General features: G+C 40.5%; 1 protein-coding gene across 1 annotated transcript in view; it reads left to right on the forward strand.

Annotated features, from left to right (window-relative positions):
* LOC124289033 (muscle calcium channel subunit alpha-1-like) overlaps window positions 1-20,163 on the forward strand; it is a 126,285-nt gene that overhangs the window by 4,358 nt on the left and 101,764 nt on the right. Inside the window, 1 exon segment of the mRNA XM_046725629.1 lies at window positions 7,122-7,500. Coding sequence (XP_046581585.1) covers window positions 7,122-7,500 — 379 coding nt within the window.

Genomic DNA, 20,163 nt, shown 5'->3' on the forward strand with positions numbered 1-20,163 from the left:
TGAGGTTGAGACTAGAGCCAGTTTAACCAGCTGTCAAAACAATAAGGGTGTACTGTTATACCCTAGATGTTCTTTCTATGTTTTGGGAAAAATATTTTTGTCATGACATTATGGCCTGTGATCAGTAATTTGGAGTTTTTGTTGATCGGTTGCTTATCACATTCTACTTGCTTAGTATTCATATATTAGTAAATGCAGGGGTGGAAATAACTATAAAATTGCTGGTGTACTCAGGTACAGTGGCACATGTAAAATCACTTGCCCTGATAATCTTTCCACTAGACCAGCTGTTTTCTTGTTGATTTTTTTAAAGAAACAACATAATTAACATTGGAAAGTCAACTGGACACCGGTACAGTGTGATATATAAATTTGCTTGCCCGACAGAAAAAAACACTGGACTCGGACGTCGGGCAATGGGTTATTTCCACCCCTGAAATGCCATCAGTTTCAGTACTTTCACCATTTTACATGGAAGAAAAATATTTAATGCAATGTCTGACATGGTAACTAAAGTGCGCAGTGAAAATGTGGAACTCAATGTCTTCTCACAGAATGTAGACATGTAAAATACCAGCCTAAAATGAGCTTTGATTTTACCCCTGCAGTTTGACTCGGTTTACCATGCCCTTGACTTCTCTGAGAATATGTTTCCTTGCTCTGTAAATATCTTCCACCCTGAATCCACTGGACCTCTGAAGTTGAATCCTTACAGGGTTTTCCCTCCAAAGTTAACCCCTAAATTTGCTCAAGAGGTCTGAATATGATGTTGATATGGCTGCCATGGAAACCAAGTTGAAATTTTTTATTTATAGACAATCAACCATTCCGCTCAAAATGGAATGACATTTGATATTTGTTGTTGTGACACTCAACACATATGCTCTGTTCTCAATGTGTTATATTGTAACCTTGATTTGACCTATGTGGTTTGAACATGCTATTGAAGTCTCAACATGAATAAATCCTCAGTCAACGTCACTGCCATGAATCGACAACAAGCCCAATGAAACAGCAACTTACATGCCGATTCTCACAAATGATGACCTCTGAATTTCTGTATCTACAAAATTTACCATTTGCTTTCAGCCTTCAGTATTTATGTAGAAATTATTTGAAAATCAATGCCTCCAGGAACTTTGAAGTGTCAGTCCTTGATGACCTTTTAAACTATTTTTTAAAGGTCGCTGTATCCAAGTGACTTTAAACTCCATCTAACTTATTTGGAATATTGGAATGAAAGTTAAATAATTAATTTATCGTGGCCTCAGATACATATGACCGTGTTACTGGTATATAAAGTTTATCTTTACCTTCCATTGCAGTACTCGATTCTGATTACTGATTAAGGTTTTAGTTCCAGTGCACCTGCTAAGAGATAGCTAGAAGTTTTTAAAAAATCGTCTGGAATTCATGAAATTTGAACCAATGCAAATATAATGATATGTCATATCGAAAAACTAAACACATATGAAATGTATTTTAGCTAACTTAACCTGTAATGTAAAGATGATATATCAGGTTGCATTTACATCTTTTCTCTGACAGTAGCTGTCAATATGGCCGAAAAACTGTTTAGCAGTCAAAATTTGTAGATATGTTAAAAAAATAATACTGATATGGTAAAATTGTTTTTAGATATATATTTAGAGTATTGGTATGTATACCAGCTCAGGGAGCATTTTTATCTCTCAACCACAAATAATATGCTTGCTAGGCAAGAGTACAAGTGCTCCTCATGTTTTTTTACTCATGCCTGACTAACATGTTTGCTAACAACATGTGAAATACAGCTTCTATTTTCACTCCATTATATCTGAAAATAGACAGCATGGATTCTGTTGCAACATGTTGCAAATTACCTTGTATTAATTACATTTCACTGAATGTTTAGAAAATATACATGTTGCAAAAGGCACATGAACTTCAATGACAAATATGAAAACACCAATATATAAGCATTATTCAAGAAGATTATTTTTTTCCCCCCGCCTATCATAAGTTCTTGAGATTCTGTGTGAGAGTATGGCTTCCCGGCAGCCTTATCTTGTCAATCAATAACTTGAACACCTATAAATGATTGTAGCAAATTTTGTTTCATTATTTTTATAAATAACGCTATTAGACACGTTTTTGTGTGACATGCAGAATTTCCCGGTCTGTGATCAGGCAGTCACGTTAATGAGTGACCCCCCTATCAGGTAGTCACTTGTATGCGGAACGGGGACCGTCTCGCGTACACGTTACGTCCTCTACTGTCAAGGGTTACAAAATGTATCATATGGTCTGACTCAGGGGTGTGGTTGACTGCATGTCTTCTTAATCCCAGTTGGGTGGATTGATGTTCATGTGATCAAATCACTGGATTGTCTAGTCCACACTTGATTATCATGATCATATACAGACTGTTGTATTCATTAAATAGTTGAAGTAGTTTTGAACTACAAACAAAATCAACAGCCATAGCAATCCCATAAACTTGAAAATTGGATTTGACCATAAATTACAAATATCATCAAAACGCAAATAGTTTGAAAACAGTTGCCAAAACCCTGTAACAATTAGGTTCAAAACACAGCTGTGATACCGTATCAAATACATAACCATGAAATAACTATTTCCTGGTTGTTTCAAATCTTAACCACCAGCAAACATAAGTGTATACAGTTTTTTTTGCCCTTCAGTTTGTCTTAAATTATCCAGCTGCCGAACGCTGTGCCACATACTATATACTAACAATCTAACTTGTTGCAATTTCCTGGCAACTCTTGTTCATTGTTTATCCTAGAGGATAGTTTAGATGTTTATGAGACTTGATCTTTATCGTTCTTTCCCTCTTTGTTGTGGCTCATAATTTGAAGTGCATCTATCATCTTACATTTGACAGAAGCCCAGCAATCTGGTTAAGTGGAAACTAATTTTAGACACAAGATCTCCATGTTGTCAAAGTATGGGGCACTTGCAGGAATAGGCCTCTAGAGACAACAGACATCATAAAAGCTGATATTCCTCATTTTTCTTCAGAAAAAATTGGACTTATCAAACCTGACGGACTGAGTTGGATTTATGCTGCTTTTAGCAATATTTCAGCAACATCATGACGGGGGACACCAGAAATGGGCTTCACACATTGTACCCATGTGGGAATTCGAACCCGGGTATTCGGCGTGACGAGCAAACACTTTAACCACTAGGCTACCCCACCGCCCCTCATATGAAATCTGGAGCAGTTAATAGCATGTTACCACTGTGTGGCAGTGAGTGAGTATTGCTGAGTGCTGAATCTTGCAGCTATTTGCAGCGATGGTTTGTCATGACCAAACAAACGGTAAAATGTCTTTGACCTACAACACAGGATTGGTCACAGTGTGATATTACTGACATCCTGCTCCTAGTGGCACTCCAGCCAACACTGTGTATCAAGACAGTCTATAACAGCACTCACACACTGTCCATGACATTAATATTGATCTTCATAAATGTTGGAAGTTTCTGTATGTATATTTAAAGAAATATATTAATTGGCTCTACATGTGTTAGGGTTATTGATGTCTTCCACTGTACTGTTTTAACCTTCAACCAGACAAATATTTTACATGTCATTGTGCCTTTCAGAAATCAAGAGTGTCCACATGTTTTTGGAATTGACTGTAGCAATGATGATGATCATTTGAAATTTATTGTTAGTAAACAACAAATGTAACCTGTTTTCTGTTATCACTGATATGTCATCTGTTTAAGATGGCTTTCTTAAAGGTCACATGCAACGTAAAACACAACTTTGCAGATTCTGATACCTTTCGTCAAAATGCAAATTCAACTTATAAAGTTGAAAAATAACGCGATGAAAAAAAACGCGCGAAATCGGAGTTCAAACGTTTCACTAAATTTCCCCAGAGTTTTCTGGGGAAAACGGGTTTCAACAGCTGGGCTGCGCTCATAGCACGTGCGCAAGTAAATAGGTTCGCGCAGCTTGGAAGCGGTTGTCGGGTGAATATTCGGTGAAGGCTTTGGTGTGAGCTATTTTTCTAATGTTTTGTTGATATCTCACAGGCGCGAGCTTTTTATATGTTATGACAGTAAATTAACTGTTTATATAATTTCATTTGTCTATTTCACCACACGTTCTTCTTACCGAGAAACTTTCTCAGTTCGATACTTAAAAGCAATGTCACTATTTAGCGTTGACAGAATTTCTAACTGTGATATAGATATGTCGTTGTCACAGACAAAACTCAATGTCTTGTTTTATTGACACCTGTGTGTCTGCCTGCCTGTCTGCTAATGACAATATTCAATACACAGCTGCTATCACTGACCACAAGCGATTTGAACTAACACCAATCAGGCTATACACAATAAACAAAAGCGCATTGATTTATGGCCGAGTTCGGGTCTCTGTCACATTATGTAATTACACAGACAGGCAGGTGTGATACTTGAACACATGACATGTTATGATGTCTGTTGATTGCAAAATGTTATACACAAAAAATGAGCATGTATTTACAAAACCCAACATCTCTCTATATATATATACACACAATTAGCCGTGAAGGCATCTGCAACTGAACCAGCCGTTACACTTGAGTGCACACCCACCGCTCTGACTGGGTTCGGTATCCCGGCTGCTTCGTTTCTTGGGAAGTAAACCGAAGTACACAATATTGCACTTTGGTTTTGCGATTGTACACTTATAATTTTGTTTATATGTTTTTTCATAACCAGCAATGTATATTATATGTCATGAATAAGTGATAATTGTGTTTTAATTATGTTTGATTTTTTGGTTGCATGTGACCTTTAAGCTTCATTTGTTCTGCTTTCCCAACACCTTTAATAGCTGAGAATTTTGTGACCGGTTCACTTGTTCAATATATCTAACATACACAATTTCCTCTTCAATAACCGAACTATCAGTACTCCCATCAATCTAAATGGAAAAACAACCAGATTTCTTTACATCATCCATCATAATTCCAGTGATTTCCTGGGCGATGAATTCAATTTGTCATTTGATGAAGTCAATAAATCTTTTTGCTTGTTTGTCATTTGCATAAGTGTTTTGTTTGGGGGATTAAATGACTAAAGGTGTCTCTAAAAAATTAGGCGTGCCATTAGGGCACTGAAAACATTTTTTATCCGTGCCATTTCATTATTTACTGTGCCATGGCATGCTAATATATGGGGTATTTCAAACCCTGGAAACCCCAAAACAGAAATATGCCCTGTTAAGACTTTGTGAAAAGGAACAGGGATAACAAATAATTAAAACTGTTACCATGGTTATCTCTGACTTGCAGCACATCCTGTCATGCAGGTGCGTTACACTGGGAAGAATCAAGACTTTTTTTCTGGCCTAATTTCTGATTACTAGTTGCTGGTGACTAAGTGCATCTACTTAAGACATCTTAAGATGAGCTTGGGTTATTTCGCGGACTTCATGGCAAAACGGATCAGTTTTCCTGTAATCCGCAGTGCTGCCATACCATAATGCTGCCTCATGATGTGTTTCATCATTGTTGTTGTTTACAAGTACACGTAAGAGTGTACAGAGTGAAGGGTGTACTTGATAACATTGCATCACTCTCTATATACTTACTGACCGCCTCCGTGGTGTAGTGGTTAGAGCATCCGCCCGGAGAGTGGAAGGTCGCGGGTTTGATTCCCGACTGCGTCATACCAAAAGACGTTAAAATATGGTACTTGTTGGTCCCTGCCTGGGGCTCTGCATTAATGGGTACAACAAGGACTGGTCGGCTCGGGAGTCAGTATAATGTGTCTGAGTGGGGTATTCATGCTTCACTGCGGCATGGTATCTCAGTGGGCTAGCACTATAAAACCAGCTTCAGTCTGGGCTAGTACAAGCATCCGCACATACATACACACTAGGGGTGTCACGATACACCAATCTCACGATACGATACGTATCACGATTTTAAGGTCACGATACGATACGTATCGCGATACATAATTATCGCGCCTTTTCATAGCATTACCTTACCGGCAACGTACGCGCTCGCTGATTGGTCCATCAAAATAGTCTAGCCAATCACAAAAGCTGTTAGTTTCCAACTTATTTTTTAAGTAAAGCTAGCTACATCTATTTATCGGAGCTATCTGGTATAATTTTACTATCAAGACTTTGACAGAGATGGATATAGCATAAAAATTTGAATCGATAAAGTTTTAAAATAGGAATCGATACACGTAAGCATGTATCGCGTATCGTATCGTCAGTAAAAATGTATCGATGTATCGATACATTCGCATATCGCAACACCCCTAATACACACACATGCACATCGTCATATGAGCGAAATATTCTCAAGCACGACGTTAAACCCAATTTCACCTCACCTCAACCATATACTTACTTGAAGTCTTATGATGTGTTCGTTGTGGAATTCATACGTTTTTCAAATATTTGGTGTATAAAGACATGTATGTAATGTATATCTGCTTAATGTTACTGCTGTCATGAAATGCCCAACACTACTGTTTAGCAACTGTTATAATTAAAGTAAACAGTTAGAGATCCAGGTGTAGTGGAACCACACTAGTCTGTCTCACAGTCCCTGAACCACATTATTGTGGTTCAATATTATCATTGTACATGGGTTGATCATTATAATTGTGAATGTTTACTGTGTATGTGTATACATAATATGCTATATCAAACATTCTATGAAATGAAGGCATCCATTTTCTGATGTATTTGATGGCAAGTTGGGTCAGTGATCCAATTAGCAAAACAGATAGTGTTGCTTCCCTTGGCTGCACCAGGAATCAGTGTTTGTGGAGAAATTATTGATTGATGATTCCTGGTATATTGGCAGCATACCCATGATCACAGGTTTTACGAGACTGGTGATCATTTACCATCTGCGTCACATTGGTCTTGCCTCTCTCAAGTCTTGAGTTAACTGAATCACTGTTGAAAGCACTTTAGCAAGCCTCTTCTTTCATAATATTACGTAATTGTGCAAGGGTAGGCAGCAAATGGTAAGTTGGGGCAACAGAATGTTGGCAGGTATGAGAGTGTGTTGATAAACTATTCACTTGCTGTGATGTCAGCCTGGAATCATCAGTGATCTAATCTCTATGTTTTTTGTTTACAGGGTCAAACAATGACCGGGGCCCTGATAAAAGCCCAATTCGGTCAGCAAGAACCACAGAAACAAGGGGTGGGGATCTATCGGATACCCAATCGCCGTGTCCGCAAAACGGCCAAAATTCCCCTGCCGAAGCGACACCTAGTGGCAGTGCACCCGCGGAGGGTGACATCGAAGGTGTCGAGGGAGGTGAAGACGGAAAGGTTCTTCTCAGTTCAGGTTGGAATACAGCTCTAGCTGCTGCAGCTGGCGCCGCAACCATGACTCGCAAACGTGCCAACATGAGGAAACAACAAAACCAGAACGTGCGCCCGCAGCGGGCCTTGTTCTGTCTCCGCTTGAACAACCCTATCAGAAAGCTGTGCATCCGGGTTGTTGAATGGAGATATCCTTTACATAATTAATGCAATATAATAATAAGTACCTGTATGTCATTCTGCCTGCATGGTAAGTGCACTCACCTCTTTGTGTCTTTTGAAAGAATGTGTATAGTTCAGTGCTTCAATACAATGCTTTTCAGGATCGATGGTGAATAGTGGTCATTCACTCTCTTGACTTTCAGAAAATGTCTAGTGATGCCTTTAGTAAGCTAGTACATTTGAAAAATGCATGGAAATGTTTCGTAATTTAAATATTTTTTTGCAATCCTTGCATGCATTTATTTCAGGCACCATTGGAGTACTATTGACAACATTGGGCATTGTTGAAGTGAATTGTGTGAATATTATGTTTCTTCACCTTTCTTTACCTTTCTTTAGAATACATCACATGTGTGCCGTCTTTATTCATGACATGCTGATATTATCAAACCGTGATCTTAAACATAAAAGTTTGTGAATCTAGTCATGATCTTTACCTAATCGACAATTTGACTCAGCTCTATTGAAGGTTGTGTGAGCTAGTATCATTGCTTGTTTAACTATTGCATATATTGCATGATGCAATATTCCAAATGGCCACCATTTCAGACATATTTGAACACCTGTCTACAGACTGACAAATTAAGTACCACCTAAATCAGTATGTCCAATTGCCTTAGACTGAATTAAATTTTGTTCTTGTTTTGACCTGTTCATTTAACTATGCTTTGAAATGCAACCTTTTTCTGAACATTTGATGTAGCTTTTGAGCTGAAACTTTGTGGGATACTGCAAAAACTGAGAGGCATACAATTGGCTGTTATATTTGTGGCTACTACATTAAATTCAGAATGGGCAGTAAATAATTTCCAGTTAGGCTTTACACAGGCTCTTTTTTCAGATAACTTTGAAAAGTTTGCAATGATGTGGGTTTTTTTAGCTCTTGTTTTGTTACAATTTGACCATTTGACATTGTGTATGTATTCAGTTTGATGGGCTATGTTCAATATTTGCCTTTTATCACCATCTGTTAATGAAAGCAATATTTATCTGCTGTTAATTTCGTTACTAACAACAGTGTTTTTGTAGGCAGGGATACAGCTATGCTAAAACACCTATACTAATGATCACATCAGTGAAATAGACAAGAAAGATTGGGTTTTATGTCAACAATTTAAGTCAAGTCAAGCTGTTCTGAAAAAATCTAATCTTATTGCAAGGATTTAGTGAAAGACATTATGAGTGAAATACATGATACCTCTAAAAGCACATAAATTTAAACTGGGTACATTTTTGTTTGCAGCAGACCTGTAGATAAGTCTCAGTGCAGGTCCAGGTAAATATCTGCATCAAGGATCATGAAGGGTTTTATCTTTTTATGTAGCAGACGTACAGAATGTCTGACCTGTTGTGTTGTAGTCAGTATATGTCCATAGGCAGATTTAGTAACACTACCACTCTACTTGGCATTGACTTCCAAGGTATCAGTACAAGGGCCAGTGATTCCAGTAAATAAATATTTGAGATCCTCAGCTGCTGCAATTCTTTGTAGGTTGATCACGGACATGAAAGTTGTAAGATTGATTTTATATTTGATAGTAACAAGTCTTTCAATGCTAATGATACCAAACCAACCAGACAAGTTTTCAATGATTTGTGTATGAATTAATTATACATGTTTACAACTGGATTTTAGCCAGTATTGTTGGCGGCGTCAACAACCGAGGACCCTTTGGGGCAGTGTTCTGCTGGAGACTGCAATGCATACTTGGGTAGGACCAGACAGAGGAATCTTAATGACATTCAGACTAATTATCTTCCTTATCAGGCTCAGTGGGCAACGCTTGTTATCAAATCCTGTAAATTGAGCAGCAATTTCTTTGAAATGTGGACTGTAAAGGGCTATGGTTTTCCTGTATCATATATCCATCACTATGGCAACGATGATAATGATGATAGTTATCTGATGGCAATGACTGAATACACTGAATGAAAATGTGATGTCTATTTATGATGATGATTATAGCAATTAAACCATTAGGATGATGATGATGATGAAGCTGAACATAAAAATGTCCTTAATTTAAGTGTCGGACAAGATCATAGACGCACTACCCGGATAGCATTCAGACGTTGACCCAACGTTGGCAATGGTTTTGCCAACATTGCCAACATTGGGCCAATGTCTGAATGCTATCTGGGTATAAACTATTGCAGCTTGCTGAAAACCAAACAGATTTAGCTGCATGACGAGGTCGAACTAGTGCATCAGTGAGAATGGTTTAAATACAGTGCTGTGATACTCTTACAGTATGTCAACATACTCCCCTTTTTTTGACTCTCAAGATGCTGTTATTTGTCTCTGGAGAGTTATTGTCTGATTCTTTTGATGCTCCGATTCTGCAATTTTAATTGCTTCACGATAATTGTCACAACTGGTTCACATTATCTGTCATGAACTGAGCAGGATTTCTTGTGCAAGTCGTTTCAGTCGTAAAGTTTACAGCCGTCATGTTTTATTAAACAAAGCTGCTTATTGTAATATCCTTCATTTGACATCATCAACATAAAGCTGATACAGTTTAACATCGTTTGTCGAAAGGAATCTTTCTACGCAGGGAATCAGATTTAAATGAGATCTCGTCTTCATGGACATTTTCAAAATATGCAATATCTTATCACTTGGAAGATGTAAATTAATTGGCGACACCAAGCTTTCTGAGACCACGAGGATGTCTTGCTCAGACTGATACATGCAATCAATGCTTCCCAGTTACCATGGCAACACATGTATTTCGAACACATGGTGCCCTGCTTTGTGTGTGTTTTTAATTTGTAGAAGATATGTTAGCCCTGGATTTGTTATGTCTTTACTGTTATCTTTCACATATCTTCAACAGGAGCATGACATGTATGATGTAATGGGATGGGTACAGTCTTATGTTTTCTAGGAAGGGTATGATCTAATATTTAATGGAAAGGGTATGATCTAATATTCAGTGGGACGTGTATGATCTAGTAGTTAATGGAAGAGTTATGATCTAATATTCAATGGGATGGGTATGATCTAGTATTTAATGGGAAGGGGTGTGATCATAGAATATTTAATGGGAAGGGTACCGCCTCCGTGGTGTAGTGGTTAGAGCGTCCGCCCGGAGAGCAGAAGGTCGTGGGTTCGATCCCCGACCGCGTCATACCAAAAGACGTTAAAATATGGTACTTGTTGGTCCCTGGGTGGGGTATTCATGCTTCACTGCGGCATGGTATCTCAGTGGGCTAGCACTATAAAACCAGCTTCAGTCTGGGCTAGTACAAGCAGCCGCACATACACATACACACGCATGTTTAATGGGAAGGGGTGTGATCTAATATTTCATGGAAGGCGTATGCTATGATATTTAACAGGATGGGTATTATCTAATATTTCATGGAAGGGGTATGCTGCAATATTTATTAGATTTGGTATGATCTGAGGTTTATTTGAAAGTGGTATGCTGGTTTAAATGCAGATTGTGTATTTGATACGTTTTTGCACAGTGTAGATAATGGTGTTATTCCCAGCATGGTATAACTGATTGTGCAACATGGCATTGTATGCTGTAACAATGTATAGCACAGCGTGTACTTGTAAGCGTGTACTTGTACACAAAGCATTATTCATCTCAGAGTTTCAATATGATTATACATTCAAATACATTGTTGACCTGGATGTGTGTGTGTGTTTTAAGCCTCAATCAGCGCTGGCCTCTCCAGAATGATGCTAGTATCATGCATGCTGATCCAGTGTATCTACCGATACACAAATGAATTATTAACATATTCAGAGTTGCACAAATAAAAGATAGAAGTGTACTTATTCAATCGTTTGACACGATTCTTGAGCACCTGCCTAGAGATCTTTGACCTGGATGTGTGTGTGTGTTTTAAGCCTCAATCAGCATTATCTTGCCTCTCACACATAAATGTCGTTTTCTGATTGGCTGAGCACTCTTCTATTATTTTCAATGTAACCCACTTACAAGCAAGTAACATTTTCTATGTACCCCCGCTGGGAATGCTGAACTCATTTGGTACTTCGTGGTGGTAATTCTTTGTCTCGAATAACATTGAATCACGTATGATGTACGGAAATTACCGATGTTTTGCGAATGCAAATCGATGGAAGGGTGATAACTCTAAATTTGTTTTTCTTGTCGTCTTGACGTCTGGTACTCCATACTGTCATCCGATACCCGTGCTTCAAGCAGTTCAAAATTACCATTGAGGAATACGTTGTTCACTGGTCCCTCGGGGCCCATGGTTGATGTACCCAGGCTGTTTCTTTATGTTCCCCTCGCCCTTTGGGCTCATTGAACATGAACAAACATCAAGGGTACATCAACCCATGTCCCCCTTGAGACCAGTGAACAACATAATTTACGAACTGTAAATAATCAAAAAAGGGGCTGACAATCTAGTGACTGATATTGTTAACAGTGGTCCATGCCATCAGGGTACATGGTCATGCCTTGAACCACATCACCAAGTACCAGCGACTTACACCAAGGCCTCGCCACACCTAGAATCTGCACGAGTGTTACTATTTATAGTATCGCATATCATCTTGTGTATATCCCCACTCATACATGAAACTTTGAAGGATATAGTTTGGAATATGTTGTAAAAAGTTTGGAATATGAAGTTAAAGGTTTGGAATATGGAGTAAAAAGTTTGGAGTATGGAGTTAAAGGTTTGGAATATGGAGTAAAAAGTTTGGAGTATGGAGTTAAAGGTTTGGAATATGGAGTAAAAAGTTTGGAATATGGAGTTAAAGGTTTGGAATATGGAGTAAAAAGTTTGGAGTATGGAGTTAAAGGTTTGGAGTATGGAGTAAAGGTTTGGAACATGGAATTAAAAGTTTGGAATATGGAGTTAAAGGTTTGGAATATGGAGTAAAAAGTTTGGAATATGGAGTAAAAGGTTTGGAATATGGAGTAAAAAGTTTGGAATATGGAGTAAAAAGTTTGGAATATGGAGTTAAAGGTTTGGAATATGGAGTAAAAAGTTCAGAATATATATGGATGTACCTCAAATGATCACCTGGGTTGGGTGGTTAAACTCACTCAGTTGGTTGATGCCTGTCTTATGATACATCAATTTTAATGAAATTGGTCACTGGATTGCCTGGTCCAGACTAAATAGTTTTCAAAGTGTTGTCATATAGGCTGAATATAGCGCAGTGTGGCATTAATTAACAAACTGATAATTAAAGCTTCTTTTATAGTTTGAGGTAGGATATACAGCCTGTGACAAATATCGGTATGTTACAGTGTCTGTTTAAAAGAAATTTTGATTGCTCCAGTGGCCCGGATTTCAAACTGGATATGTGTTAATATAACTGTTATTAATATTATCTTCCTGCATTATTCAGTATATTTGTTCAGTGCTGAAATGGCATTGATGTCGTCAGAATTCGATATGGTTCTTAGACACAGAACATTGTTCAACATAGGACAGGGCATTGAAAAATGATTTCTATATCTTAATTAAAAGGCACAAGTTCATTAGCCATGGGGACATTTCAGAGGGATACAAAGTATTCCAGGAACATTTTTTTCTTTCCATTTGTCAGTGAATTGTAATTCACATTTTTAAGTTTTATGTATACTCATGCCAATAATGGTTGTCACCCCCTTCAATTTTTTTAATTGGAGAGGGGTTGTGAGGTGTGTGGGTTGGGGTGGGGAGGGGGGTGACAACCATTATTGGCATGAGTATATTTGAAAAAAATAGCTGGTGGGCCTTCATTAGCATCATCCAGGAGTGTGCCATCGATGTAAGTTGTACTGAAGTAAATGTTGTACAGAGCATGACCTGTTGTGAGTGTAATCAGGGCTAACAATGGTAATAACCGTGGTACGGTAAGTGCGGTAATTATAACACAGGACATAGTCATTATCGGCCTGTAAGTGCTGCTGCTGATATGACCGTTAAAAAATGCTGACATTGTTAATGAGGCAATATAATTTGCTTAATTAGCTTCTGTGTCAGCTTATAACTTGTTGGTTGATGTCAACATGGAAAATACATTTACAAATAAGTACATTTAACTTTCTCTGTTTGTGAATGAGTGTTGTACTACAGCTGTTCTGTGTGAAAAATGTTAATTGATAGCCTGGCGAACAATCCACTCCATTGCTGACTGATTGCTGACAGTAATATCTGTACACCACACAATCCAGGCATGTGGCTTACATAAGGTATACTTTGGGGACCGCCTACGTGGTGTAGTGGTTAGAGCGTCCGCCTGGAGAGCGGAAGGTCGCGAGTTCGATCCCCGACCGCGTCATACCAAAAGATATTAAAATATGGTACTTGTTGGTCCCTGCCTGGCGCTCGGCATTAATGTGTACAGCAAGGACTCGGAGTCAGTATAATGTGTCTGAGTGGGGTATTCATGCTTTACTGCGGCATGGTATCTCAGTGGGCTATCACTATAAAACCAGCTTCAGTCTGGGCTAGTACAAGCAGCCGCACATACACATACACACGCATGCATGTCGTCATATGAGCGAAATATTCTCAAGCATGATGTTAAACCGAATTTCACCTCACCTCACCTCACCTTTGGGAGTGAGTGAGTGAGTGAGTTGGGTTTACCACCACTTGTGTCAGTGTTCCTGTTGTATTAAGGCATGTCAGCTAAAGTGAGTGAGTTTACGCCGCTTTTAGCAATATTCCAGCAATATCACACCGGGGACACCAGAAACGGGCTTCACACATTGTACCCATGTGGGGAATCAAACTCAGGTCTTCGGCGTGACGAGCGAAGGCTTTAACCACTAGGCTACCCCACCCGCCTCTGTCAGCTTAAGAGCTAAGCCGTAAGCCTTGCAGGTCTAAGATGTTTACCAGTTTGGTGAAATCCATGAGCATGGGTTATGTACTGTTAAATCTAGAAACAGAATCAAGACAAACCGAGATTCAAACCCCCATCTGGCATACCCAAGGGAAGCAACTCTGCACATCAAATTGTGGCCTTCAGTTGACAGGGCCACCAATGACATTACTGAGGAAGTAAGCCTGTAATTTCCTAAACTGATAACTGCATGTAATAGAATAATAGCTTTGTCAAGCATTCATGCTCTCGCCATGATATTGATTGTTGGACGTAGTAATAATACTAACATTTGAATGAGTGGTAGAAACCATTCTTACAGCATTGCCACCTCTTGTTAGGGTAATTTGAATTCCTTTGACCTGATATGAGGTTTAGCACTGTGTGAGTTTGTAAATCTTTAATAGCTGCGTAGTGTCGTATTGTCTTGTCTTGTGTTGAACATAGACATTGTTTGGATCTTGTAATGAGTGCTTTGGGTTATACTGTAATTTGGACATTCATTAACTTTTTCCTGGAAATCGAACAGATAAGCAGACAATCGTGCCTACAACAAGATTATTCCCCATGTTATGTTGCCAGTAGAAAATTAAGTTTTTAAGCACTATACTGGATGCAGTGAATATTAATGTCTCTCCATCATTCTTCGAAATCCAACACTTGATAATCTGCAGTTTGTTCTGCATCCCAAGGTCAAGGTCACATGTATGTCTGCTATTGGCTGTTTGCCAGCTTGTTCCTGCCTGATACAAATGGCCAGTCAGTGGCTGAGGTGTGAAAACTGTTGGATTGCCGGGTCCATGTGCACCTGAGGTGCAGGGAGCCATGTGTCAATGTCAGGCTGATGGATGTGCAAGCAGCTATTTACTGTCCCATGATTGGGTTTCATGGGTAGAATCTAAAAAGGTCCTTGCAGATTCAGACTTGTTTTCTTTGGTTTCATTGTTAAAGTACTGAGTTCTGACATGAACCATGGCCTTGACATCCAGATTATACAATGGTGTACGACATTACTGATCTAGCATTAAGTTGCTGAGTTTTGGTTTTACGCCGCTTTTGGCAATATTCCAGCAACATCACGGCGGGGGACACCAGAAATGGGCTTCAAACATTGTACCCATGTGGGGATTCGAACCCGGGTCTTCGGCTTGACGAGCCAACGCTTTAACCACTAGGCTACCCCACCGCCCCTTGTAACTTGGATACGTATACAGACTGTACTTGATGATGGCAGCAGAACATATCAATGATGTTGTCAATCGTGATTCTGATGCACACATCAATGTTCACTTCTCTGGGTGGGTACAATGTGTGAAGGTATTTCTGCATTCCTCCACTGTGGGTGTGCTGAAATAGAGCTGGGAGTGGTGTAAGTCACAGTCATACATCTAGGTAGACTAAGATGAACTTTACATGTTTCTTTGACTTATCTGTGAAGATAATCAAATCTGACCATCACTGTAATCACAGGACGAGAATTCAATGCTTTTAGATTGTACATGCATGGATTATTTTCCCCAAACATGGAGTCTCTCGATGCAAGTCCCAAGTAATAAACATTTGGCTGAGCATATTGACTTGAGACGTCCAGGAGGTCAGCGGTATTTGCTCATCACTGAGGAGTATGGGAAGTAGGTGAAGCAATTGGCAAATGTGGGATTAACTGGTACTTCACGGGGATATGTACCAGTCTTACTGCTGACTGGAACTGTGTCTTGTGACGACTAGAGGGGAAGTTCCTTCCATGCCTCTGAGTCTGTGGATGTTGTCTTGGGCCAGCCTGGATAATTATGACTAGCGGGGGTTGCCTGCCGGTCATCAGGTTATCATGTCTGGGCCAAACCTGCGGTTGATAGTATGAGCAAATGTTCATGTTGCTGTCGGCACCATGGCACGCTAGTCAGTAGACTCTGTGGTCTGCTAGACCGGTGTCGGCACCATGGCACGCTAGTCAGTAGACTCTGTGGGCAGTCTCTGTGGTCTGCTGGACCGGTGTCGGCACCATGGCACGCTAGTCAGTAGACTCTGTGGGCAGTCTCTGTGGTCTGCTGGACTGCTGTTGGCACCATGGCGGCACTAGTCAGTAGACTCTGTGGGCAGTCTCTGTGGTCTGCTGGACTGCAGTGTGTGCGGCACCATGGCACGCTAGTCAGTAGACTCTGTGGGCAGTCTCTGTGGTCTGCTGGACCGCTGTTGGCACCATGGCACGCTAGTCAGTAGACTCTGTGGGCAGTCTCTGTGGTCTGCTGGACCGGTGTCGGCACCATGGCACGCTAGTCAGTAGACTCTGTGGGCAGTCGCTGTGGTCTGCTGGACTGCTGTTGGCACCATGGCACGCTAGTCAGTAGACTCTGTGGGCAGTCTCTGTGGTCTGCTGGACCGGTGTTGGTAGACTCTGTGGGCAGTCTGTGGCACCATGGCACGCTAGTCAGTAGACTCTGTGGGCAGTCTCTGTGTCTGCTGGACCGCTGTCGGCACCATGGCACGCTAGTCAGTAGACTCTGTGGGCAGTCTCTGTGGTCTGCTGGACCGCTGTTGGCACCATGGCACGCTAGTCAGTAGACTCTGTGGGCAGTCTCTGTGGTCTGCTGGACCGGTGTTGGCACCATGGCGCGCTAGTCAGTAGACTCTGTGGGCAGTTGGTGGTCTCACTGTTGGCACCATGGCCTGTGAGGCTGGGGCAGTCTCTGTGGTCTACTGGAAATGTCGGCACCATGGCACGCTAGTAAGTACTCTGTGGGCAGTCTCTGTGGTCTGCTGGAGTGGCACCATCTATGCTAGTCAGTAGACAACATTCTAGGAAGCAGTAAACATCGAGCTGGTAGACTGCTTGGCATCACCTCATTGTCAGGACCAGTTCTGTATCACCTGATGGAAGATGATAGTGACTTACCTGTGGTCTGCTGGAATGTTCGGTATGGCACCTGATAAAACTGTGGGCATCTGATGTACCTGTACAATAGTTCCACATATTTTGTGTGTCTATGAACCCCAAAAGTCTATCCGGGGTAATCTGTCTCACAGTCCCTGAACCACATTATTTTCCCTACTGCCAAGCCCTAAAGCCCTAAATAAAGCAAGTCTAGATTTTTTAGGTTTTCTCTGGTCTCACTGAGGCTCCTTTTCAATTTAAATGGGCTTGGCTGTTACTATCAAAATTATATATATTCAGAGACTAAGCGTTGGTCTATATTCCGGGCGGTGGGGTAGCATAGTGGTTAAAGCGTTCGCTAGTCATCCTGAAGGTCCAGGATCGATTCCCCACGTGGGTTCAATGTGTGAAGCCCATTTCTTGTGTCCCCTGCCATGATATTTCTGGAATATTGCTAAAAGTGGTGAAAAAATAAGTCAGTCAGTCAATCAACCAAAAGTCTACCCAAAAGATCAGCTCCAAAACTGAAAGGTTGTTGAGTGCAATCATTCCTGTGCTATGGAGCTTTTCCTTTCTTCTCACTGCTTCCCCCCAGTCAATACATGACACGTATTTATGCTGCTATCAAATATTCATCCCTTTTGTCAGGAAACAAAAGCTACTTACCCAGCTTTGCTCACCTCAAGGTCTACCACTGATAATGCCATGTTGGAGTATTCTGCTCTGCAACTAATGCTTAAATGGATACCTATGTGTAAACGTTTCATTGTCTGATAACTTGTCAACTGCCGATCTCAGCAGTTATATACATGAGCATTGTTCTGTATACTGTATAAATAAGTCTGTGTTATATTCTGATTCTGATTAGCACAGTGGTTTGAGGCACTGTCTGCAGTTTACTTGGGTTTGAATCCCCAATTCCCTATCATTGGTTTATCTGGACCATCATTTGCTTATGAGTTGAAGTGGCATGAAGTAGCCTAGTCATCTGTATACAAATTCCAGACATTGATATGAATATTAATATTTGTCCTAAAATAAGATTTCATATGAAAAAAGATAATATAATAGGAACTATTAAGACAAAATGGATCACCACAACCTTGCCCAAATCTCACCCATCTCACCATCACCTCACCCACATCTCACTCACCTCACCATAACCTCACCCACATCTCACTCACCTCAAAATAACCTCACCAACATCTCATCCACCTCACCACAACCTTGCCCAAATCTCACTCACCTCACCAACATCTCACCTCAACATTACTTTACCAACATCTCATATCACCTTGCTCGCATCTCACTATAACCTCACCCACATCTCACTATAACCTCACCCAAATCTCACCCACCTCACCATCGCCTCACTCACCTCACCATAACCTCACCCACATCTCACCTCACCATAACTTCACCCATATCTCATCCACCTCACCACAACCTTGCCCAAATCTCACCCACCTCACCATCGCCTCACTCACATCACCATAACCTCACCCACATCTCACCTCACCATAACTTTACCAACATCTCATCCACCTCACCACAACCTTGCCCAAATCTCACTCACCTCACCAACATCTCACCCACCTCACCAACATCTCACATCACCTTTCTTGCATCTCACCATAACCTCACCCACATCTCACTCACCTTACCATAACCTCACCAACATTTCACTCACCTCACCATAACCTCACCAACATCTCACTCACCTCACCACAACCTTGCCCACATCTCACTCACCTCACCCACATCTCACTCACCTCACCATAACCACCAACATCTCACCCACCTCACCACAACCTTGCCCACATCTCACTCACCTCACCAACATCACATCCACATCTCACCCATCTCACCAACATCTCACCCATCTCATCAACATCTCACTCACAGCCGGATGTACTGCACATTACTGTTCTTTGATGACTTATTTAAAAATAACAGATACCAAAAACATACACATACTCTAGCATTGCTTTTGTGCTCATATATTTTGGTCAATGGTTCGAAATCATTCTGAATACAGTATTCAGTCATTGAAGGGCGCAGATGACCTTGTCCTGGGTACAGCAGTAATCCTAGTTGTATTCCATAGCCACCGGGACACTCAGTTGCTGGCTCCAAATCCTTGCTTTGTCCTAAAAGTCATTGCTCGTGTTCTTTTATAACACTGTAGAGAAGGTTTTCACAAACTGTGTAAATGTCTGAATTTAGAATTACTTTGAGCTCCCTTCCACATCAAGCTCACGTGCATATGTAGACAGAAAGACACTGACTCACTGCAATCAGATCATAAGACTGTTCCATCTTGCGTATCATTGTCTCAAGTATACGAGAACATGTCGGCGCCATACAGATTCTGTCCTGACATTACATCAAACTCTGTTATTACATGGCTCTGCAAAACATTATTACATACAATTCTCGGCAACAATACAGAATAGATTTAGACACATGTTGTTCCATATTCATAACTAACTACAGCAAATCTTTAGAACGTGACCACTGAAGCAGTGCTTAATTCCTTGGATACTATAGTCAGATAGTTATATCCTTGCCACCAGCCGCAGGGAATACGGCTAACAGTGTTACCATTACCAGTGAGCTGGCTGGTGTTATTTAACCAGCGCTGGGCTGCATGGGGAACTATGCCTCACCTGTAGTCTACCTGAACAAACTGCTAATTATTTATTCTTTCCCTATTCCTCAGTGTTTACTGTGTGAGAACAGCAGAACATTGTCATTGTTGTTCAGCTTTTTTTTTCTTACAATGGATTTATTGTCACATCTAATTTTGTGTAGAACTTGCAGTGCTTCGGTGCACCGTTCTGTGAAGTGATTGTAGCTCTAGAGTTATTGTAATTCCAGTACATAAGCATTGTCTTAAGCCCTATGATCGCTTCTGAAACAGGCCCCTGATCACAAGCA

The sequence above is a fragment of the Haliotis rubra genome, unplaced genomic scaffold (genome assembly GCF_003918875.1).
Source record: "Haliotis rubra isolate DU_JTF1 unplaced genomic scaffold, ASM391887v1 Scf430, whole genome shotgun sequence".
Classification (NCBI taxonomy): Eukaryota; Metazoa; Mollusca; class Gastropoda; order Lepetellida; family Haliotidae; genus Haliotis; species Haliotis rubra.